Source organism: Ictalurus furcatus, chromosome 25, assembly GCF_023375685.1.
Source record: "Ictalurus furcatus strain D&B chromosome 25, Billie_1.0, whole genome shotgun sequence".
NCBI lineage: Eukaryota > Metazoa > Chordata > Actinopteri > Siluriformes > Ictaluridae > Ictalurus > Ictalurus furcatus.
Window position 1 is genome coordinate 3,977,460 of NC_071279.1, and position 22,541 is coordinate 4,000,000.

General features: G+C 41.8%; 2 protein-coding genes across 3 annotated transcripts; one reads left to right on the forward strand and one right to left on the reverse strand.

The window, feature by feature from the left end:
- Positions 1-7,336: 7,336 nt before the first annotated feature.
- LOC128601456 (protein BTG1-like) lies at positions 7,337-8,947 on the reverse strand. Its single transcript, XM_053614677.1, has one exon. The coding sequence runs from the start codon at positions 8,514-8,516 to the stop codon at positions 8,046-8,048; it is 471 nt and encodes a 156-aa protein (XP_053470652.1). The 5' UTR covers positions 8,517-8,947; the 3' UTR covers positions 7,337-8,045.
- Positions 8,948-10,972: 2,025 nt separating this feature from the next.
- rnf8 (ring finger protein 8, E3 ubiquitin protein ligase) lies at positions 10,973-21,202 on the forward strand. 2 transcript variants are annotated; one of them, XM_053614492.1, is made up of 8 exons: positions 10,973-11,238; positions 11,589-11,717; positions 14,909-15,550; positions 17,121-17,183; positions 17,382-17,471; positions 18,967-19,074; positions 19,295-19,506; positions 20,951-21,202. In XM_053614492.1, the coding sequence occupies exons 1-8, from the start codon at positions 11,101-11,103 to the stop codon at positions 20,958-20,960; spliced, it is 1,392 nt and encodes a 463-aa protein (XP_053470467.1). In that variant the 5' UTR covers positions 10,973-11,100; the 3' UTR covers positions 20,961-21,202. The 2 variants fall into 2 exon arrangements, with proteins under 2 accessions (XP_053470467.1, XP_053470466.1); XM_053614491.1 differs by having other exon boundaries at positions 10,976-11,238; positions 19,295-19,499.
- The last annotated feature ends 1,339 nt before the right edge of the window (positions 21,203-22,541 follow it).

Here is a 22,541-nt window from a genome sequence, read left to right on the forward strand (position 1 = left end):
TTATAAGGGAATTGCATAACAGAGACAAAGCCTCATTGAGAACAACATGTTCTGCTTAGGCGCTCTGCACAGAGGAAGTCAGCCATGATCACATGGGCTGATTTGGTTTTTCTCTGAATTCAGTCGGCTTGTTGAACATGTGCCACCATTTCCTCCGTCTCAGCTAAGAGCAAACTCCATGCAGATAGCTTTTCTTTTTTTTTTACTACCTTTCTGAAAATAGTTTAACTGATACAAAAGTCATTGATGTTATACATGCTTTCGGCATGTAGCTAGCTCAGTGAGAGTGTGATTTCCAGAGAGCATACTGTCATGTTCCTGTGAAAAGTGTCACCTCTCAGAATAGACATATTCAATCACAAACAAGGATATGAGCTATAATGAGCATGGTCTGTTAATATCACATGTCTCAGTCCATTTAGAAAACGCTACATATCTTGGTCTCCTCAGTGACTACGCATGTAAACAAAACGCTTCCATCTTGCATAATGCAGTGGCACATTTTCCATCTGTAAGCTGCTTGATTATATAACAGTGCTTCAGTGCGTGCTTCACCTTCAGAGGCCATTAATGATCTTTGACTGGTGACAGAGCAGCAAAACAATTCAGTGTGAAAAATTATAGGAACAAATGTCCAGTTTTTGGAATGCGAATGCCCGTCATGGACATGGAAAGCCTAAATAAAGTACAATAAAGAGTTTTAATAAAGGTGTTCAATGGCCCGTGTTGTCTATACCACGTGTAATGTTGCTTAACTGTTGTGTAAGAGCTGAGCATTTTCACAGTACTGACACTGGGGAAACAGAGCCAGTCAAAGGAAGTGTCCAGAGTTCATTGATGATCTAAATAACATGTTTACGTGTGCAAACTTATCTGAAAGACTGTGGTCAAAAATTGGATAAACACATAAACAAGCACTTCAATAATGCGCTAATGGAAAAACAACAACAATCTACCTCAACTTTGGTACTGGTTTTGATTACAGAGCATAATGCCCAAATGTCTGCTTGCTTGCCAGTGAATCTGGCAACTTGCACAACTAAAATAGTATACTCAACATTAACTAGCCGAATCTTATTTATAAAGGAAACAGTCTGTTAGGAATTGGCTATGTATGTAGCTGTTGCTAAACTGCTAAGAGGTTCTTCCTTTCAAGTGGTCAGGTATGAAGGTCGGAGGTGTGAGCAAATGGTCAGATATAAAACACCATCTTCGTTAACATGATGCATGTAGCATTCATTCATCCTTAGTGGCTGCCTGGTCAGAGTCCTAGTAGTTTAAATTAAGCTACTAGTTTTTTTGGAAACCAACTCAATTTATTTAAAAAAAATACTGCAATGTGAAAACAACAACAGACTGAAATAAAACAAACAAACAAAAAACATTGATAAAAATCCCAGTCCTGTGCATATCTCTCGATGTTGCTGAGGTTGAGAAACTTTCAGAGCCAGAATATACAGACCATGCTGACAGTGCTGACTTGGTTTTCCCACTGTTTCTGGGGCATAGTAGTAGGGTTCATTATTTTCCCTCTAGTATAGTCCATGCCCGCTTTTTTTGTTTTTAAATCCAAATACAGGTATAGATATTGTTTTTGAAGCATTAAACAGATACAGATACAGATACACAAAGTGGCATTGTGTTACACCACTAATTTCCTGAAATCCAGAAATAGCTAAAATCACAATATAGCACATTTTTCAGAACTAACCATGAACATAAAAACATGGCACATTATATGTGTCAAGGAAGGTCCTTAACTCTCTTGTGTCATACTTTGTATAAAAGCATCCGCAAAAGAAATACCCGTAGAATCAAAGTACACTACAGGAGAAAGTCGGATGTTTGAGAATGTGACTACACAGAAACATGGGTGTGTAGGAAATGTGTATATAAAGAGCCTTCGCATTTAAAGCACTGTCTTTGGACTGGATGTTTGTACTGATGCAATCCTGCACCGAATAAGACTTTACAAAACTCGTATGTTTCACCTTTTCACCAACAAGTCGCCTCCACAGAGTTTCCTGTGTTGTCGCTTTTCCTCTCTCAGTCTTTCGCTGCCTTTTTCAGGTGTCAAAGCAAAAGACTTTGTGGCTTTCGTAACATTTACATGCAACCTCTGCACTGAATAATCCTTGCATTTCAAAATAGTGGTAATTGAAACTCTCGGATGAACCCAAAGACACCCATGATGTGAAACCTCTCATGAAAATATGTAGGCACTTTTCATGTCATGCGACCTTGGGTTCATCACTTAATAACACGATAATAAAACAGGTACGGCGGAGTGAATAGTGAGGAATGGTCTCAACTCCAGATTCACATGTTTAACTTGAAGGAACTGAATGATCTCTGTCACTATGGGTATAGTTATTTTTTTCAAATTGAGAACCCCAAACCACTTCCTGATGGCAGTGCCAACTATTTGTATTTCAACAGTGAAATTAAAACGTCGAATACATAGAGTTAAATCTACTCATTGCACGGTCACTGCGTTGAGAATAGTGTTCTTCCCAATTTTTTAAATCTTTTTTCCACCCTTCATTTCCTTATCATTGCAAATTGCCATCCACTATCACTCTCCTATCACATGACCGCTACCACATGGGGAAGGTGAGAGCTATATGCTTCCTGCGAGACATGTACAGCTCTACCATGGTATCTTCATGAACTGCTGCTCATGCAACATCTTGGCAGCTGAACACACTCGGAGGAAATCTCTAACTGTGGTCTTCCATATATAGACAGCCATGATTGGCAGTCTTTCAAGAGAGTCATTCAAATGAACAGGAGAGAGAGAAAGCGTAAGACCATTCTTCCAACCCAGAGAGTATTGTGCGCTCTTGAATGCTGCATCCTGGAAGGCTGTGGCGCTAATTAGTCGCTTAGTTGAGGGAAAACCTACAGGTCAGGAGAACGTCAAGACTGTATCTCAGAGACATCGATTGCTATGAATTCTCAATTGCACAAATGTCTGGTTTTGGCACCAAAATCCTGCTGGTCTGGAACTAAGAACTAATGATGTCTACGTCACTAAGGCTAAAGTGAACCGAGTTTCTGTTGAGCAGCTAAAGTGCTAAAACCATTAACTTGTACAGTGCTTTGCAAAAGTATTCAACCCCCTTAAGAGTCATCAGATTCGTCTGGGTTTACAAATGACACTTACACACAGTATTCCAGACAGTATTTTTTTTTTTTATTGCAAACCAATATGCTCTTAAAGTACATTTTCAAAGTCAAAATTCATCATCTGTCTTTAAAATCCCCAAAAACGCTTCTTTCATTGAAGTTCCTGCCAGCTTCGCACACTGTTCTTGAGTTATTTTTCTTTCTTCTTTCTCCTTCGTTCTTTCAGAATTGCTCTAGGTTTTTCAGGTTGGGTCTTGGTTTCATCACACCAAAGAAAAACCATATCTTCACTGGGTCACTGGGTCACTCTTTCATATGGCTGAGAAGTGGTTTCTTTCTCGCCACCATCCCATACAGTCCTCGGTTATGCAGAGCTCTTAAAATGGTTGTCTGGTGCACCTTCACTCCACGCTCAGCCACTGTATTCTGTATTACTCCGGTAAATACACAACAAAATAACATTTTCTGGAATTCAGAAGAAAACCTGTTCAGGTACTCCAGCCAAAACTAAATATAGAGTTATTAAAAGAAAAAGCTTATACAGGACACTGAGGCAACAATTTCAGCCTCAACTCGCTGACACCATCTAGTGGTTTAGTGCTAGTTCTCAGAAAAGATGGCACCAGTCTGATACCCAGGATTGATATCAATCCTCTCACTACCTCTCAGTTTTCTCTCATTTAACCCTTCCATAGCCTCTTCATTTGCTGACCTGGGAACTGCATTAAAATCACCATTACAGTCACCAAAACTGGACTGGACTTCCATGACACATAAACATTATATAAAATAAGAGCTAGTTGCTTTGAATGAATGTAATCTGTAAAACTCACCCCTGGTTCTGATTCTGCATTACAAAAAATGAAAACATTCAGTCACAATGGTGCATATAAAAGTCTTTAAAGAGCCGAAGGATTTGTGGAGCAGAGGGATTTCCATCGTACTTGTTTTAATCACGGTTCAACCTAATCACATTTGTTTTATTTTGATTCTATCATGGCGCATCTGCATCCATTCCTTGCTGTTTTTGCCATCCTTCCAAGTGTATCAGACTGTGTGTACGTCAGTGGTCACCAACCCCGTTCCTGGAGATCTACCTTCCTGAAGATTTTAGCTCCAGCCATAATCAGCTAAAACAGGTGTGTTAGATTTTGGTTGGAGATGAATCCTGCAGGATGGTGGTAGAGCTCAAGGAAGAGGGTTGGTGACCACAGGTATACTGAGATATACTGAATTATATGTTTTAACATTTTACTAGCTACTGTCATTTCCTTAGAGTGACATAAGGAGCAGTGGTAGCTCAGTGGTCAAGATCTTGGATTACTGGTCAGAAGGTTGTGAGTTCAAATCTCAGCACTGCTGGGCTATTGAGCAAGGCCCTTAACCCTCTACTGCTCAGTTGTGTAAGATGCTCTGGGCGAGGGTGTCTGCCAAACGCCATAGGTGTAAAATGTTATAATCATGTTACATTATCTGCTCTCTTACCTTTTTCACCTTCTTTTTTAGGCAGGACCTTACAATCAAACTTTGGACATATTTAACTGTAATTCCAACACCACCACTTTGTATTGTATTGTTACTCACGTACATACTGCATATTTTGTTCATCCATTTTCTACACATTCCTTTACGTATATTTCAGATTTCTTATCTATTTCTTATTATTTCTGTTCATCTCTGATTTTATTTTTATTTTAGTATTTATTGCACAGTCTAAAGAGGAGTAGGCCAGGTTTTTATTTCACTGCAAATTCTATACGATATATAATTGTGTATATAACTTGTATAATTGTGTGACAAATAAAATCTTGAACCTTATTTGCCAGATATGCACTTAATTACCGCCATTATTCATCATTTATTCAGCCCTATCTGTAGCGCTGCGACAACTAATCGATAATAATTGATTATGAAAATCATTGGCAACGAATCTCATTATGGATTAGTCGATGTAGTGGAGAGTACACCTAGATGTATGTCTGAGGGCTGCGGGAGGGAGACCCAACTACAATGCCCTACCTGCAAGAAACTGGGTCTCCAGGAAGCGTTCTTCTGTTCGAAGGAATGCTTCAAGAGTAGCTGGTGGGAGCATAAACGACTACACCGGAAAGCCCGTGCAGAGATCCAGCCCGAGGTCAACAGGGCGACCACAGAGCTCCAGCTTGAGACAGGTGGGGAGGTCTCAGCTCCGGAGCTCCAGCCCGAGGTCAACTTGGCGACCTCAGAGCTCCAGCCCGAGGTAAACTTGGCGAGCTCTGGGCCCCCGCCTGAGGTCAACCTGGCAACCTCAGAGCCCCAGCTTGAGACCTACGGGGAGGTCTCAGCTCCGGAGCTCCAGTCCGAGGTCAACCTGGCGACCTCTGGGCCCCAGCCCGAGGTCAACTTTGTGTCCTCAGAGCTCCGACTAGAGACCTGCAGGGAGGTCTCAGCTCCGGAGTTCCAGCCCGAGGTCAACCTGGCAACCTCTGGGCCGCCACCTGAGGTCAACCTGGCGACCTTAGAGCTCCAGCTTGAGACCTACGGGGAGGTCTCAGCTTTGGAGCTTTCGCCTGAGGTCAACACGGCGACCTCAGAGCCCCAGCTAGAGACTTGCGGGGAGGTCTCAGCTCCGGAGCTCCAGCCCGAGGTCAACTTGGCAACCTCAGAGCTCCAGCCTGAGGTCAACTTGGCGACCTCGGAGCTCCAGCCTGAGGTCAACTTGGCGACCTCGGAGCTCCAGCCAGAGACCTGCGGGGAGGTCTCTGCCACCGAGATAGCTGTCCCGCGGTCCTGTCCCGCAGAGGACAGCCCTCCGAGCTCCAGCCCCGCAGAGGACGTCCCTCCGAGCTCCAGCCCGGCAGGGGACGTCGCCCAGTGTTCCAGCCCCGCAGAGGACATCGCCCAGCGTTCCAGTCCCGCTGAGGACCTCGCCCAGCGTTCCAGTCCCACTGAGGATGTCGCTCAGCGTTCCAGTCCCGCAGAGTAAGTCACCCGAGCTCCAGCCCTGCGGTGGACGTCACCCAATGCCTCAGCCCCACTGGGGCGGTGCTCCGCCTGTTTGCTGCCCGGCGGAGGCCGCCCTGTTTCCTGATACATCAAAGGACAGATTACACAGGGGTCCAGGACCACCTTTGGAGGGGGGTTCTGTCACGATCTCGCCGGCAGATGGCGCTGCGGCGATGACGTGCACAGTCTGCTGGAGAGCGCGTGCACGTGCTTGAAGTGCGCATGGAAGCTAAGACTTTGTTTACAATGGACATATGCACTTGTTTTTGGTTCCTGTTCTGGCTTCGCCCGGTTCAGTTATTCGCGGAGGTGTGAGGGTGTGTTAAGTGTTGCCAGCAATTAAGATAATGGTGACTGGTTATTTAAACCCCTCACATTGCTGCGCACATCGCGCGGTATTAGAGAACAATAGAGACTAATGGAGGGAAGATGGAATGTATAATGGCGTCAGGCGGTAATGTGTCCATGCTTTGTCTAGTTTCCTGTTCCTAGTTTCATGCTCTAGTTAAAAGAGTGTTCATGCCATAGTTAAGAGTGTTCACGCCATAGTTAAACGGGTGTTTCCTGCCTTAGTTAAACGAGTGTTTCATGCTTAAGTGTAAATAAAGACTTTACTCCTGCGCTTACTTCCTGTCCAAGTCCTCTTTCGTAACAGTATTCTACTTTTACTGCACTGAGAAAACCACTATGTCCTGCACAGCACATTTGTTTTGTGATTGCAGTCACTTTATTTCATTTCTGCTCTCAAAGTCTTCTTCAAAGGTTGGATTGTGATAACTTCACCCCTGCTCTGTGGAGGTTGTTGGTGATGTCACTGACCGTTGTTTTTGGGTTTGTCTTCACAGCTCTCACAGTGTTTCTAGCATCATCTGCTGTTTTCCTCGGTCAGCATGTTTGATGTCCGGTTGTTAGCACACCAGTGGTTTCTTTCTTTTTCAGGACATTCCAAATTGTTGCACTGGCTATGCCCAATCCTCGTGCAATGGCTCTGATGGATTTTCTGTGATTGATTTTCTTTTCTCAGCTTCAAGACAGCTCACTGGTCTTCATGTTGGTTTATGCTTTTTAAACAACAAATACAGTCTTCACAGGTGAAACCAAGGTCTCAAACTAAGAGTAGACATTCAGAGCTATTAATTGTTTAGAGAATCAATCTAACAGGACACACCTGTCAATCACCTGTTAGGATATTTTTGATCACTTGAAAAATGGGTGGGTTCAAACCAAAGATACCATATTCTCTCATGTTCTAGATGTAAATATGAGGAACCGAAAGCTGAAATTCTGATCTATTGTCTCATATTCATCTTTTGGTCTCAAACCCAAATGTTGTCAGTGTGTATAGCTAAAACCAAAAATTGGCCTCGCTGTTCCAATACTTTCAGAGGAGACTGTACATTATCTTGTGATAAGTAAACTTCACATACACCAACATTTTTGTATCTCATAACCATTAGAAATATGTAAGGTGTAACACGTAGTGTCGTGACTGTACAGCAGATGTTTGACCTTATTCAATTCATATCTTAATGACCACGTGAAAATTAATTCAGACCACCATATGGTACATCTGAGCAGATATTATTTGGGTGGCTGATAATTTTCACAGAAGCAACACTGACGTAGTAGTGAGTCTGCCACTGGTATGAGTGGCTCAGTGTGGTCCTATGATGGACCTTTCCCACTGATGGATGTGGTAAAGAGGGGTTAGAAATTGTGTATAGCAACAAATGGGCTACAGTTACACATAAAGTGTGCACTTACTGTATATGTAGTATATTTTATATTTTATTTGCATAATATGTAACACTATGAAAAAACGTATAAAAAAATTTACAAAATTGTACAGGCATTAAAATCAAGTATTGAATCCAAATATATTCAATTTCCAAAAGTCATTAAAAAAAAAAAAGTATAAAACAAATGAGACATTAGCTGGAAACAGTCATCACAGTTCTCGAGTGACCCAGTCTCAGTTTCTCTTTGCAGCTGTCCACAGAGTTCAGATGAGTCTCCGGCGGCGGTGTGGACTCATATAGTACACCAATGGACCCGCCCTCCCCTATACGATAGGACACTTCGTAGGGGTCGACCCACATCGTAAGCTCGCAGGGTAAGAGGGATAAAAGGTGCTCCCTGCTGAGGCCGATGGTGTAAGCGGCCTTCCCTACTAGCGGATCCATCTTGTGATTGATCCGGATACAGCGATATCCCGAACCTCTAAACGGTGCGTCAGGAAACCAGTGGTCCTCATAATGCTCTAAAATCAAAGAAAAAAAAAAAACTTCTAAAAACTCTGTGCAACTTGCATATTGTTTTAAGAACAGATTTGTTGTTAAAATATCATTACTATCATTCACTTGGGAGGAGGCTCTCAAGAAAGGCAGCATTTTTTGGGTCATACTAGTGCTCCTGAGATGAAGCCCCCATGAAATCAAAATCGAAGTTTTGTGGCTTTTAGTAGGAATATGTTGGGCTTCAGGTTATCTATAAGCAAGTGTGCTCCAAAACAATGACAAAATTCGCATTTAGAAGATGTATGCATTCAAAATGTAAAGTTTCTCTACCACCAATACGACGCAACAATTTTGATGACATCGCCCTGCACTTCGGCTTCTCATTAGATTTTCCGTACAAACAAATGCTCTCAAGAATCTGAAGTGCCCCGCCCCCAACATTATAAACACCGTGCCGAAGTTGCCGCTATTGAGCTGGGTCTTTGGCTGTTCAAACACCCGCCTTTTATTCATTTTCCAAGTGTACATTGGTTAAGAAGGAAACAGCTTGAATCCTGCACAAGTGAATCCAACACGTCGTTATTGCTCAGGCTCGCGTCCATAGTACTAACCGTCAAGTACGTATTAAGCCGGGTTCACACTGTATGATTTTGGCCACGATTTGGTCGTCCGAGACAAATTTTGAGAATCCTAAAAGATTCCTATAATCCTAGGCCAAAATCTGTAGTCATTCATCGCTAGTTTGACGCGTTTCCCGACAGACGATTAACGGCCGTTGTGATTAAATTTTTCCTCCGATTAAATTCTGTCAGTGTCGGAAGATTTGAGGCACAGTCTTGTAGTGTGGCTTCTCCTAACCCGTACTATACGACAGTCAAGACGCGAAAAACGGACGCAATCATGTGAGAAGACTCCTTCTCACATGATTGCGTCCGTTTTTCGCGTCTTGACTGTCGTGTAGTCTGACATTAATGACAACCGAAATCCTACAGTGTGACATGGCTTACAGCGGGGATCGTGTTCGTACAGTATGACGAGCAACAGTCGCAAAGGACTATTAAAAATTGCACAGTGTGCACCCGGCTTTAGCCCGGGCTGTGAGGTAATCTGAACACTATTAGCTATTTTAAAAGGGGGAGGAGCCACTCGATATGTCCCACCCTAACTTCCTGTTTCCCAGGCTATTACGTCAACACATCGAATAACCGCATGTCTTTTAAGGCACTTCACAGGGACTTAAAACTCTAAAGCCTGTTTTGCACTGTTCGATTTCAGCAGTATTTTAAGATTTGTCTACTGTATGACGATCCCAAAATCTTTGCCAAATTCTATAACAAACTGTGCAACAATACACTGTATGCTCTTCATGTCAGATTATATAATGAACATCCTCTAATGACAGATATGCAACCTATCCCACGATTTTTCTCTTGGCGGGTTATAGATGAGCATCATTTACATATGAGAATTTAACTTAAAAAATATATTTTTTAATGTTGACACTGCCAGAACTTGGCACTAAATCAGCCATCGGTGAGCATTTCACATTACGCCCACCTCAACTCACAACCAAAGAATTATTTACATTTTTTTAGTATGCGACAGGTTTATACTGCTCGGATTTTTTTAACATTTTTAAGCCACAAATTAGACACATATGCCTAATGCTGGATGATGTAAATTAAATGTCTGTGGTGGCACAGACCTTAACTGACGGTTAATGCTCTGTGCTGCTGCCCAGGGGTTCGGTTCGGGGGTTCAAGCCCCAGCATTGTCAGGCTCTGGGTTACTGATCAGGGTTTCAGTTTGAGGGTTCAAGCCCCAGCACTGCCAGGCTCTGGGTTACTGATCGTAAGGTCGGGGGTTCAAGCCCCAGCACTGCCAGGCTCTGGGTTACTGATCGTAAGGTCAGGGGTTCAAGCCCCAGCACTGCCAGGCTCTGGGTTACTGATCGTAAGGTCGGGGTTTCAAGCCCCAGCATTGTCAGGCGCTGGGTTACTGATAGGGGTTTCAGTTCTGTGGTTCAAGCCCCAGCACTGCCAAGCTGCCACTGTTGGGCCCTTGAGCAAAACCCTTAACCCTCTCTGATCCCAACCTCCTAACATCGCAGAATGTGAAGAAAAAATTATTTCACTGTGCTGTAATGTACATGTGACTAATAAAGACTCATTATACTTGAATTTTGAATTTAGTGTCATACTGATAAGCTTTTTCCTTTGATTTCATAGCAAGGGAAATCACTGTACAGTGTACAGTACATTGTTCATCTGAGATTCATCCTTGAACCAGGATGTAACTAGACTATTTCTAGACTAAAAATAAATACACACACACACACACACACACACACACACACACACACACAATTCCTAATGTAATGTAATGTAACGTAAAGATGTAAGATGTAATCATTAATAAAAAAAGAGGGATATATTCAGAAGTCTGTATTTTTAATGTGTTTTAAAGACATCTTGCAAAAGGGGGGCCTTGGTCAAATGTTAATGCCATTTGGGGGGCCTTGCCCTGGGAAAGTTTGGGAACCCCTGAGTTAAATGACGGTGTCCCAGCTCGCTGTCTCAGTGCTCTGTCGTGGCTGCCTTCACACTGCTTGTGGTTTTCCTTCTTCCCTCCGCTAGGGCGGCGCCCGAGTTTAATCTGTAACAGGGAATGGAAAACAAAATGTCAACTACTCCTTGAGAAAACATTGGGCAAAATGGGCATTTAATTAGACTTTTATGGCGTGGTAATTATGGAGGAGCTGGCAAAGGAAGTATCTTCCTTATCGGCTGAGGAAGGAGAAGAAACCTCCAAGCAGAATGGTCAAATATGGTGTTTGAAGCGAATTGGGAAAGACAGCGGCTGGCTACAACTCTTCGAAAATACTGAGGTAAAGGACTGAGCTAAAGGACTGAGCTAGCCTAGCACGCTAACTGGAGTCGAGGCTAGCTGTGTAGCTAGCAGTTTAAAAGGACTTCAGTTGACTATTTAAGAGTTACAATGAGCTATTTTCGATCTGTAGACACGTTACCTAGGTGTGGGTAAGTAACGAGAACGGAGCTAAGCTAACAGCTAGCTGAACTTGAAACCTAGCATGTTAGCATGTTAGCATGTTAGCTCTGTAGTAGCTAGTTGCTTGGCACCATGAAGTGAGTAAGTTGTTATCTGGGCACGTTTTCTGACTGTTACTTTTGGTTGGTTTGGTTATTCTTCTTTAAAATGGTCTCTGCTGTGTGTAAGGTTACCATCGGACGTGGACTGAATGTCACCCATCAGATTCTGTCAGTGAGCTGTCCACTGATGATCTCCAGAAACCACTGCATGTTTAAGCAGAGAGAACATGGCCAGTGGACGGTGACTGACAATGAGGTACAGTACCACACTCCGGTCCATACAGGACAGACATTTCCATGTCCAAAAATCTCATAGAAATATTATATATTCATTTTTTCCCCCCACTTTCACTGATGTTGATTTATTTATTTATTTATTTATTTATTACCAGCATCAGTTCTGATCATAATCACCAAACATTCATCCATTTTAACCCTTTAAACACTGGGTTCTTTACATAATGCAAAAAATCTTCAAACCTTCTTCGATTCGTAACCGTGGGGTGCGATGTGATTTCCAATACGATATCATTTCTTTCTTTCAGACTGTTCACACACACAATTTTCAGTACACGCATACAAACCATGATATCTGATCCATTCAAACACACACACACACACTATTCTAGCTGCATCATTTATTCAGATGGTCTGCGGCACTCTCTAATACAGCAGGATCCGAAAAAAGGAAAAGCGTGTGTTTTCCCCAGAGGCTAAACCTGAGAAAATATTACACACATCAGAAAATAAATGACTGTTTTGAAACTTTGTCAATAAAATAAAAGCCTATTAATACAGAAGGCGTAATTGTATGCTTAAATGTCATGGGGATTAAGTGTTGCAGTTTGAATGGGTTTCAGTGGGGACATTTTTGTCCTTAAGTTCCTGAGTGTAACTTTTTTTTTGTGTATCTAGTTTTATAATAGATTTATGAAAGCAAATGAGGGTGAAATATTTAAAATTCCAATAAAAATACACCTCTTTTGCAAAATTTATGCTGTTTGCGCTAACACAATAAAAATTATTAAAAAAAAAAAAAAAAAGCAAAACGAAAAAGACAAAAATGTCCATAAGGACGCACAAGGTTTAATAAGTACATGGCAGGAGTAGATAGCTGTGTGACTGTCAGTGGAATTCTGTTGCGTTATTATAACTCGGACTGTAATGTCCCAGGAGGGTTTCCGTGTTCCCGTGTTCCCCCGGGTTCCCGCGTTCCTCCGCGTTCCTCCGGGTTCCCGCGTTCCTCCGGGTTTCCGCATTCCTCCAGGTTTCCGCGTTCCTCCGGTTTCCGCGTTCCTCCAGGTTTCCGCGTTCCCCAGGTTTCCGCGTTCCTCCGGGTTTCCACGTTCCCCAGGTTTCCGTGTTCCTCCGGGTTTCCGCGTTCCCCCGGGTTTCTATGGCACATAATGAACACGTGGTGATTTAAAGCTAGGCTTCAGCATAAGTGAGTGCTGGGACATGTTCATACTTAACATTTTTGTTTCTTTTATGACCTTTTATGTGTTTTATAGGCTACAGTGTGGCATCTCTTCAGTTTTAGTGTGTACATTTCACTTCTGTACTGTACTGTTGCATGGAGTTGACCTGTATGAATGTAGACTAACAGCTATTTTTAGAGCAGCACAAATGACGGTTCAGCACGTGCAACCTAGTTCATTTTCCATATCTTTCATAAATTTCGAGTGTGGATGAAAGATGGATTTTAAAAATAATACATGTATGTTATTTATTTAAACGTGTAAAAGGTAATTAAGTTAATAGGGCCCTGGGAAAATAAGTCCTGACTACATTAAACCTTTGGAAAAGTTGACTTTGGGTATGTCTCATCCAGCTCCCTCGCTCCCGAGGTGGTGAATCAGTATATGGTGTACACGAGTTCGGGCACTGGTAAGGACCCTGGCTCACTACACACTGGGGCACGGATATCTGAATTTCCGGCGACATGACTACGTACTCGCGTTGTAAAATGTCACCAAAAACCTAAAAACATTTCAGTTTTATATGTCATAAATGTGTGTTCACTTAATCGCATGTATTTCTGTCATGTCAAGCAGGATCATAGGTAAGCTAGTGGATTTCAAAAAATAAATAAATCATTATACACTTAAAAGTCGTTAGACTCAAACAAACTGTATATAGAACGTCAAATAAAGTTAAAAATCGTTAGCATGAGTAATCATTTGAGAGTTACAATAACAAGCTACTTGCGTTTATAGCTGGAAGTTGGCTGAGAGTTTGTCCCCAGTTTGTTTATTTTTTCGAAGTGAGCGGCTTCAGAAAATATGACATCATTTCCAGTAAGGGAACATAATGAGCATCGGTGCTCTGTGGGTTTAGTGGTGCATTGTGGGATTTTTTTTAGGGCACGGACATTACGGTGCGCTGGAAGGATTTTGCGATCGAGACGGTCCTTAAAATGGCCGACTCCCTGATCAGTGTCCTGACTACTGAACTAGCGAGCTGGTTCAGACATGCCCTTAATGTATGTTAACAGAATATTGAACTGGGGAACTTAGGACCCTGGGAACATAGCCTTTTATAAATTAGGAATAAAACATTTCCAGGACATGCTGTTATAGGAAAATAACGCCAGGCTGCAGTGACGTGATCCCAAAGCTGATGATTTTCCAATCCTCTTATTCTTTTATTCCTCTTATACCACAGCAGTTTGCCAGTTATTGCAAAATTGTATTTATTAAAGAACAATACATCAAACTTTTTATCCATTTACTGTTACTTTTTAGTTTTGTTGAACGTCTGCAAAGCAAATATCTGTTATCTCACGTGTTATAGCAGCTATAAATAGTCGTCCCTTATCAGATTACCGTGAAAGCACAAAACACAAACTCCTCGGTCCTCGAACCTTTCCTGTAAATCAAACATAAAATTATAGTTCTACCTCTGACGGTTACGGTGCACTCACACTGGAGACTCCTTCCATAAAATAAAACGTTAAATAAACATCTTTGTTAAAAATGTAGCACCACACCTTGCGAACTGAAACTCCCAGACTGTTCTGAATGTAGAGATGCAAAATGCTGAAAGAAATTAATCTTCTACCAAAATGTATAAAATCAGGTCTGGTGTGGGGTTTTTTTTTCGTGTGTGTGTGTTTTTAATATCAAATTATGTAATCAGCTCAAACCTTATTTACGGTTTTTATTATTATTACTTTTACAACTCTGCTTGCTTGCTATAATTATCAAATTATCCGTAATGTCGATTATTTAACTGCAAATCAAGCATTTCTAGGTTGTTAAAATGTTAACGCACAAATTTACACAAGTTTGATCGTACATTTAAACAAGGATTAAATGAATAAATAAGGAAACTATGCTCAAACAGATTATACTACAAGACAACTTTAATGAATCTTTTATTTTTAATTGTTCTCGTAAGCTGTTATTCTTTTTAATCATTTGCTCCCCCCCACTCTCTCTGCCTCAGAGCCTAAATGGAGTGTGGGTGAATGGTACTCGGATATCCCCCAGGAAACCTCACGTTCTGCAGCAGGGTGACCTCGTGCGATTCGGCGTCCCGTTGGATGGCAACCCAGTTGAGTTTGAGTATGTTCTTCTCCACTCCAGCCTCGACAAAATCAAAGATTTCTTGTCAAAAACAGCCGGAGCAGAAGTCAAAGCTTTGACCTCCAGACCAAAAAAGTCCAAGCGAAAATTTGGCACAGATGAGACGGAGCCGAACAACTCGAAAGCGAAGCTGTATCGCGTGTCCAACACGGACAAATCTCACGGCCTTCCGTGTCCCCCAGCGACACTACCCGATCAGGCTGGACCTAGTGAACCGTCTGGACGCTTCACTCAGTGTAGTGACAGCAGCCAGCATCTGACTAGCTTAAAACGCTACAACGAGAACCTGAAAGCGTTGAAGGAGCGCATGGGGGCCACGCAGAAGCGAGCGGCTGAGTTAGAGGGGCAGGAGGCCTCGAGTCTCGAGCAGCGCCAGGAAATGGAGGCTCTGCAGGAGCAGATGAAGCTGCTACGAGGCGAGTTAAACTCACAGCAGGAACTGGCACGGCAGCGCATGGAGATCTTGGAGCGGACCGTGTGTGAGGAGGAGAGACGACTGGCGGTGGGTTTTTACAGACTTTTAATCCGTATGCCATGTGTACATGTGTCCGTCTCGGCTATATAACTCTGATTGGCATACAAAATCTATTTTATCCCTATATATTTGTTGTTTGTGCTAATAATAATAACCGTAATAATACATGTTCCATTTATAGAGAGGAAAAAAATGTAAAGCGAAATATAAAGAAAAAATTGAAGAAAACATGCTGTGATTGGTCGCGCAGCTTACACATTAATAGGGAGTCGATAAATACTGATCTTAATTTAGTTGCTTAGCTGTCGCTGCGCTCACTGGACAGCGCACTCGATTCGTCTAATTACCTGAAGAACCCCAAAAACGGTTTGATTAAAGTGACGTATCATGCCATGAAAACCCACAAAAATTAGACAGTGATGGCAATATGAAGGATCACCAGGATCCATGTAACACTCATGCAACGTACACTACCGGTCAAAAGTTTACACACACTCATTCTTTATTTTTATTTTCACACATTTTATAATAATAATAAAGTCATCAAAACTCTGGAGTAACACAAATGGAACTATGGGAATTATGTTGTGATGATAAATTCAAAATAAATCAAAATAATTTAGTGTTTTAGCATCTTCAAAGTAGACACGCTTTTTGTCTAGAATTTCCAGAAATGTATTCTTGCCGTTTTCTCGCCCGATTTCTTGAGGAATTTCCCTGAGATGCTTTTTAAACAGTATTAAAGGAGTTCCCACCGACGCCGGACTCCTATCGGCCGCTTTTCCGAATATTTCGCTCCGGGTCGTCCGTTTAATAAAAATGTTTTGTAAATAAAATGTTAGGTTTCTAATGAAAGAAACGAGTACGTCGGCACGAGTATATTTTTGTCTAGGACACCGATTTCAAACATTTAATCACACACCTTCAGATCAAACGCTTTTTAACATCCTGAGAAACGTTTCAGTCGCGTGTCCACAAACTTTTGACCATTCGTGAGCTTGAGTTAGAACAAAGTTAATTCATTTGGTTTAGTTTAGTCTCCCGTTGCACATCATTCAACAAAGAAAAAAAAAACGATTTCAGGCTGAAAACATACGCATAACGTTCCTCTATTGATCGGCCACAAACATGGTGATGGAAAAAGGTAAACAAACACTTGTTTGTGGAAATCACTGAAGTCACCTGATCATGAGAACATGGAGCCAGTGCTCAATAAATTACAAGCATGTTCTATTATTATTAACTGGTTCGAAACATTTTGCGTATCAAGTCCACTGTTTATTTTGGTTTGTCGGTCGAGATATCCAGAACACGCTGCATGTCTGCAGATGATGATGACGATGATATGAGTGTAATAATCCATTTCCCTTCTACGTTAAAACCAAGAGACGATCAGTCTAAACTGGCGTCACGTTTCTTTAGAGCCTGACACACTTGTATCGTCAGTGGCAGTATACTAGATAGAGCATTGCTTCGTTTTTCTCCCCTCGAGGCCACACAGCTCCCTTCATTTACAGTATCTATAGATGTAAAGGCTACATGTAGAAGAGCAGATTTTAATCAGCGTTCTTAAACTGTGTGATGTCTATGTTAAAAGATGGAGAGAATCCAGCAGAAAGAAGATGGCCTGAAAAAACAACTAGAGGAGGCGTTAAAAGAGGTAAGAGGTTTGTATTTATATGGGTGGGGATGCGGGGGAGGGTTTGAAAGCCTCTTCATGAAAAAAGTAATAGTTTGATAGACCTGTCTTTATTGTTTAATTTAATGGTGGAATTTTGACTCCGACATGAATGTCTGCTCACTTTAAGGCTCTCGTTTCTCTCTTAATGTTTTGTCTGTCTGTCTTCTGCCGCTTCAGCACCGCAAAGTAATAGAAGAGCTCAAACATGAAAGGGAGGGATTTCAAGAGGTTCTTCAGGCCAAAGACAAGGAGCTGGAAGTAACCAAGGTACTCATCCCTGTAGAAAAGAAATCACGTTTATTTCACTCACGCATTTATTTCAGGCATCACCCGACACCTACGCAGCCCTTTAGTTTCAACTCATCGTCTGTACGTTCTCGCTCAGACAGATGGGGTTTCAAACAGGGTATGAAAATAGCACCCACCATGATTCCTCTCTCATGATTACCGTCAGCTGTACAAACATTAAACATCACTATGAATGTAGAAGAGAAGGAAAATGCGAAGACCCGGAAGTGGGAAATCGGTTAATTGTCTGTCGCGTTCATAAAATGTCTCCCACCTAACAGCTTGTGAAAACCGTTATTAGCTTCGTGTTTTACTGGAACTTTGCAAAACATGGAGAACCAGAGCAGAATTTAAAACAGTTTAATGTTCTCAAATTAAAGCACAGTATGCTGGTGGTATTGTTTGAATTGTGCCGTTGTTAAAGAGACCAAAAATGAAAACTGTGTCGTCATTTACTGACCCTCATCACCCTCACAAAAGGAGACGGTTAGCAGAATGTTAGCCTCAGTTACCATTCACTTTCAGTGCATTTTTTATTTATTTATTTTTTTACATTTATTTATACAGTGAAAGTAAATGGTGACTGAGGCTAATATCCTGCCTAACGTCTCCTTTTGTGTTCCACCGAAGAAAGACAGTCAGGAGGCCGGAGGGCGAGTAAATAATGACTATCCATTTAATAAGTGCATACATGCAAGGTATTGCAAATAATAAGGGTTTGCAATACCTAGGAGTGTATGTAATAAAGGAGTGGTGTTCTTATGTATGATCGAATAGATGAGTGTTTTAAACGTATTTGTATCGAGTGAATGCATGTGTGCAGATGACTTTGTATGATTACTTTACAATTAAAATAACTTTTTGTTTATATCAATTATATCATTTAAAACAACGTTGTTGTTTTCTGTTCTTGTGAGGTGGCTGGTAAAAATTCTGAGTGGCTGGTAAAAAAATAAAACGTACCAGCATCTGTGGCAGGTGGAGGAAAAAGCTCATTTCATACCCTGTCTCCGATAAAAGCCATCTCCTAGATCTCTAACTAGCCCAGTTGGTTTACCGGCCACGCCCCAGAACTACGTCTTTTAGCTGTTTCATATGAGTTCAGCTTTCGTCATCTTCAATACCTCTATATTGGTTTTATAATTAATTAACGTCCCTAAAAAATGGTGAGTGACAAAAAGAGAAGCTCTTACTCTTTTGTTTTTAGGATCAGGTATCACTTCTTTCTCACGTGTCTGAGTTTTTCCTATTAAATGCCATTCTAACTGGTGCTAGCAATGTTTTCCCAAACACAGCAAAAATGTTTATCGACTGTTATTTGTCTGTCTTTCTGTTCTGTCGTCTCTATTTTTCCACCTGTCGTTACGCTGCAGACGTAAATAAATATTTCTGAAGCGTTTGCATTAAAGATCTCATCCCTGGCTGCTGTACGCAGTTTATCGAGTTTGATAAGCGACTGTTGTGCTTGCTGCAGGAGGAGAAAGAGCGGGCGAGAGCTCAGAAGGAAGAGGTGGTCTCACAGATGACGGAAGTGCTGGAGAATGAACTGCAGTGCATCATTTGCTCTGAGCTCTTCATCGAGGTATGGCCATCATGGGGTAGTGAACTTTTAAAAACAATGACTGTTATGTCCACGCATGAATAGAATGTCTGTGAATGCGTTTGGTCATCCAGATGGCTTTAAAATATCTAGTAGTAGCGAATCAGTCACTTCACTTTTGTTATCTTGGAAAAAAATGTTTCCGATGGTGTGGGGCGTTTGGGTTCACGTTAAGCAGTGTTTGTTTTTCCTCCCGTCTCAGGCGGTGACGCTGAGCTGCGCTCACAGTTTCTGTCAGCACTGTATCGCAGACTGGCGGAGACGCAGAGATGAGTGTCCCATCTGCAGGCAGCCCATTGTGTCTCAGGCTCGCTCTCTGGTGCTGGACAACTGCATTGACCGCATGGTGGAAAACCTGAGCACTGTGATGAGGGAGAGGAGAACAGCGCTTATCAGCCAGAGGAAAGGTGAGAGGTGCGTCCTCTCTGCCCACTATGCTGCATGATTTCCACTTTTCCTGATGAGTCCATTGAGCCTTAACAGTATATTCGTCATTACCAGATAGTTAAGAATGAAAAGCAGTTATATTAGGCGCTTATACCTCATACAGTCCCATCCGAAACTATTGGAACGGCAAGGCCACGTTGTTTGTCTGTGCTGTACACCAAAGACATTTGGGTTTGAGATCAAAAGATGGATATGAGACGAGAGTTTAGGCTTTCAACTTTAATTCCCGGTATGTACATCTAGATGTGTTAAACAACATAAAGCATAGAACCTTTTGTATCAGAGAAGTCCATTTTTAGGCAAGCAAAAGTATAGGAACAGAAAAGTCTTGAAGTCGATTAAAGTAAATATTACTTAATATTTGGTTGCATATCCCAAACTATTTTTTTTTCTTTTGTGTTGCTTTTCCAGGCTTTTACCACAGCCTCTTTCAGTTATTGATTGTTTCGGGGGGGGGGGGTTCTCCCTTCAGTCTCGTCCTCAGGAGGTGAAACGCTGCTCAATTGGGTTAAGGTCTGGTGATTGACTTGGCCAGTCTAACCCCTTCCATTTTTTTCTGCCTGATAAAGTCCTTTGTTGAGTTGACCGTTCGTTTTGGATCGTTGTCTTGCAGCATAATAAAGTCCTTCCCGATTAATTTCATTCTACTGCTACCATCATGCGTCACATCATCAATAAAGATTAGTGAGAATGTTCCAGAAGCAAGCAAGCAAGCATGCAAGCCCAAACCATGACACTACCTCCACCAGGTTTCACAGATGAGCGTTTGGATGTTTAGGATCACGAGCAGATCCTTTCTCTCTCCACACTTTGGCCTTTCCATCACTTTGATCGAGGTTAATCTTGGTTCCAGAACTCTTGTGGCTCATCTCTGTATTTCTTTGCGAATTCCAATCTGGCCTTCCGATTCTTACTGCTGATGAGTGGTTTGAATCTTCTGATAGATTTTAAATGGCTTACTTTTCTCCCATAGGCAGCTCTCTGATCTTCATGTTGGCTTATCCTTTTTAACAACAAACGCAGTCTTCACAGGTGAAACTGAAGGCGAAAACCAGGAGTAGATGTAGATTCAGAGCTATTAATTGTTTAAACAATCAATCCAACAGGACACACCTGGGTAACAAGAAACACCAGTCAGTCACATGTTACAATATTTTTTGCTCGCCTACAAAATTGGGTGGTCTGAAAAAAAATGTTCTGTGTTGTTTAACACATCTACATATTAATACAAGGGGAAAAAAGCTGAAATTCTAAACCCTTCTCATATTCATTTTTTGTCCTCAAACCCTAAACGTCTCCAGTCTACAGCAAAAAGAAAAATGAATTGGCCTCGCTTTCCCTACAGTAATTCAGATATAAAATAATATAACATATAAATAATAGTGTAAAAGACTTTTGTGGGTTTTCACAGGTCTGCGTAAAGCACCTTCAGTCGGACTGGTAGTGATCCAGGACGATAGTGACACTGATCCATCGATTCAACCATCCAGCACAGCAAAGGCGACCTGGTGAAGCCCTCTGTGACTCAGTAGTATCAATGTGTATGCTCAATAGTATGAATATGAAATGTACAGCTATGAACCTTGTTTGTTTTCGGTTTGTAGATAATTGTCATATTTGTTGGTTTTTCTTTTTGTCTTACCAATAAAGCAGCTTTATTAGATTATCATTCAGGTATTACGTTTTGGAAAATGGGTGAAGATATCTAATGGTTTTATCTCTCACACAGACGTAGCATTGTCTGGTCAGTCAGTTCTACATCGTTCTGGACTATCGCACCTACTCGTGCTGATGATACCCGCTAATTCAATTCTCGGTAACTGTAATGCCTGTAGTCCATTCATGGCAAGGTTGTGTTGGCATTTGGCTGTCTGCCTTCTAAGGCTTCTTATTTTTCGTGATATTTTTTTAGACAACATGTAACACTTACGTTCACAGGATAAATGTTCCACGATGAACACGACTGCCGAAGCTGTTGGTGTGAGGGCAAATGAATGGCGGGTGACTAACACTAGGGGGCAGCAGATTAATTTTTTTCGTATTGCTATCCTGTATGTGAATGGCCTGACCATAGGCACAAAAATGACCGCAGGATTGGAGGAACACTGAGCGAGAGGGGGGATTCGACCACAGTTTAAGCGGTTTTATTGTGTAGTAACTGTCTTGGTGTAGTACTTCCACAGAAATGGGGGTTGTTTGGTTGTGTGAAGTACCAGAAAGGTTTCCCAACTCGAACAGACGAGCACCAAATCAAGGCTAAACCTCCAATAGGTCGCATCTTGCGATCTGTGAGCTAACAAGCTAGACTTCTAGACATATTGTAAAGGTGTTGCAAATATGACTTAAAGTTTAACGCGCCTGTGATGGGGTAGCATAATGCATGTCATCCGTCTTGTTGATCCTTGGGACTTGAGTCCTCTATCAGGCAAGTACAGATACAATGATATCATTGGCTGTTTCCTTTTTCTAAATGACTTGGTAAATGCATGGTGTTGTCTATCCCAGGACCTCTGGGCACTAGGCAGGAATACACCATGAATGGGACACAAGTCAATCTCAGGGCATCATGCACACATTCACAATTTTGTGTCGCCAAACCACCTACTGGCAGGAAGTTGGAGGAAACCGGAGAACCTGGAGGAAACCCACACTGACCTTGGGAGAACATGGAAAAAAAACTCACCTCCTGCCAGTAGCTCAGGATCAAACCAGGGACTGTGGAGCTGTGAGGAATCCAACACCCACTGTATGTCTTTATTAAATTCAACTCCACGTTTAAGGTAAAGTCATGATGATTTAAACATGTAGCATGAAGGATCCTACTCTGAAGGCTATAAAACTAAATAAGCTAACTTTATACATGGTTGCTTGAATGTATTTGAGGTTAGGGGAAAAAATTGCATTTCATTTTTTCTTTGAACTATCACTTGAATGAAGATACTGACTTTACGGGTTTAGAGATGATGATGATGATGGACTTTATTTATAGAGCACTTTTCTTA

Bases quoted from the DNA above. Each gene is read 5' to 3' on its own strand.
- rnf8 (XM_053614491.1), top strand. From the start codon at position 11,101: ATGGAGGAGCTGGCAAAGGAAGTATCTTCCTTATCGGCTGAGGAAGGA. The intron at 11,239-11,588 runs GTAAAGGACTGA...GCTGTGTGTAAG, and splicing joins AACTCTTCGAAAATACTGAG to GTTACCATCGGACGTGGACT. The intron at 15,551-17,120 runs GTGGGTTTTTAC...CTATGTTAAAAG, and splicing joins AGGAGGAGAGACGACTGGCG to ATGGAGAGAATCCAGCAGAA.
- LOC128601456 (XM_053614677.1), bottom strand. From the start codon at position 8,516: ATGACCCAAAAAATGCTGCCTTTCTTGAGAGCCTCCTCCCAAGTGAAT.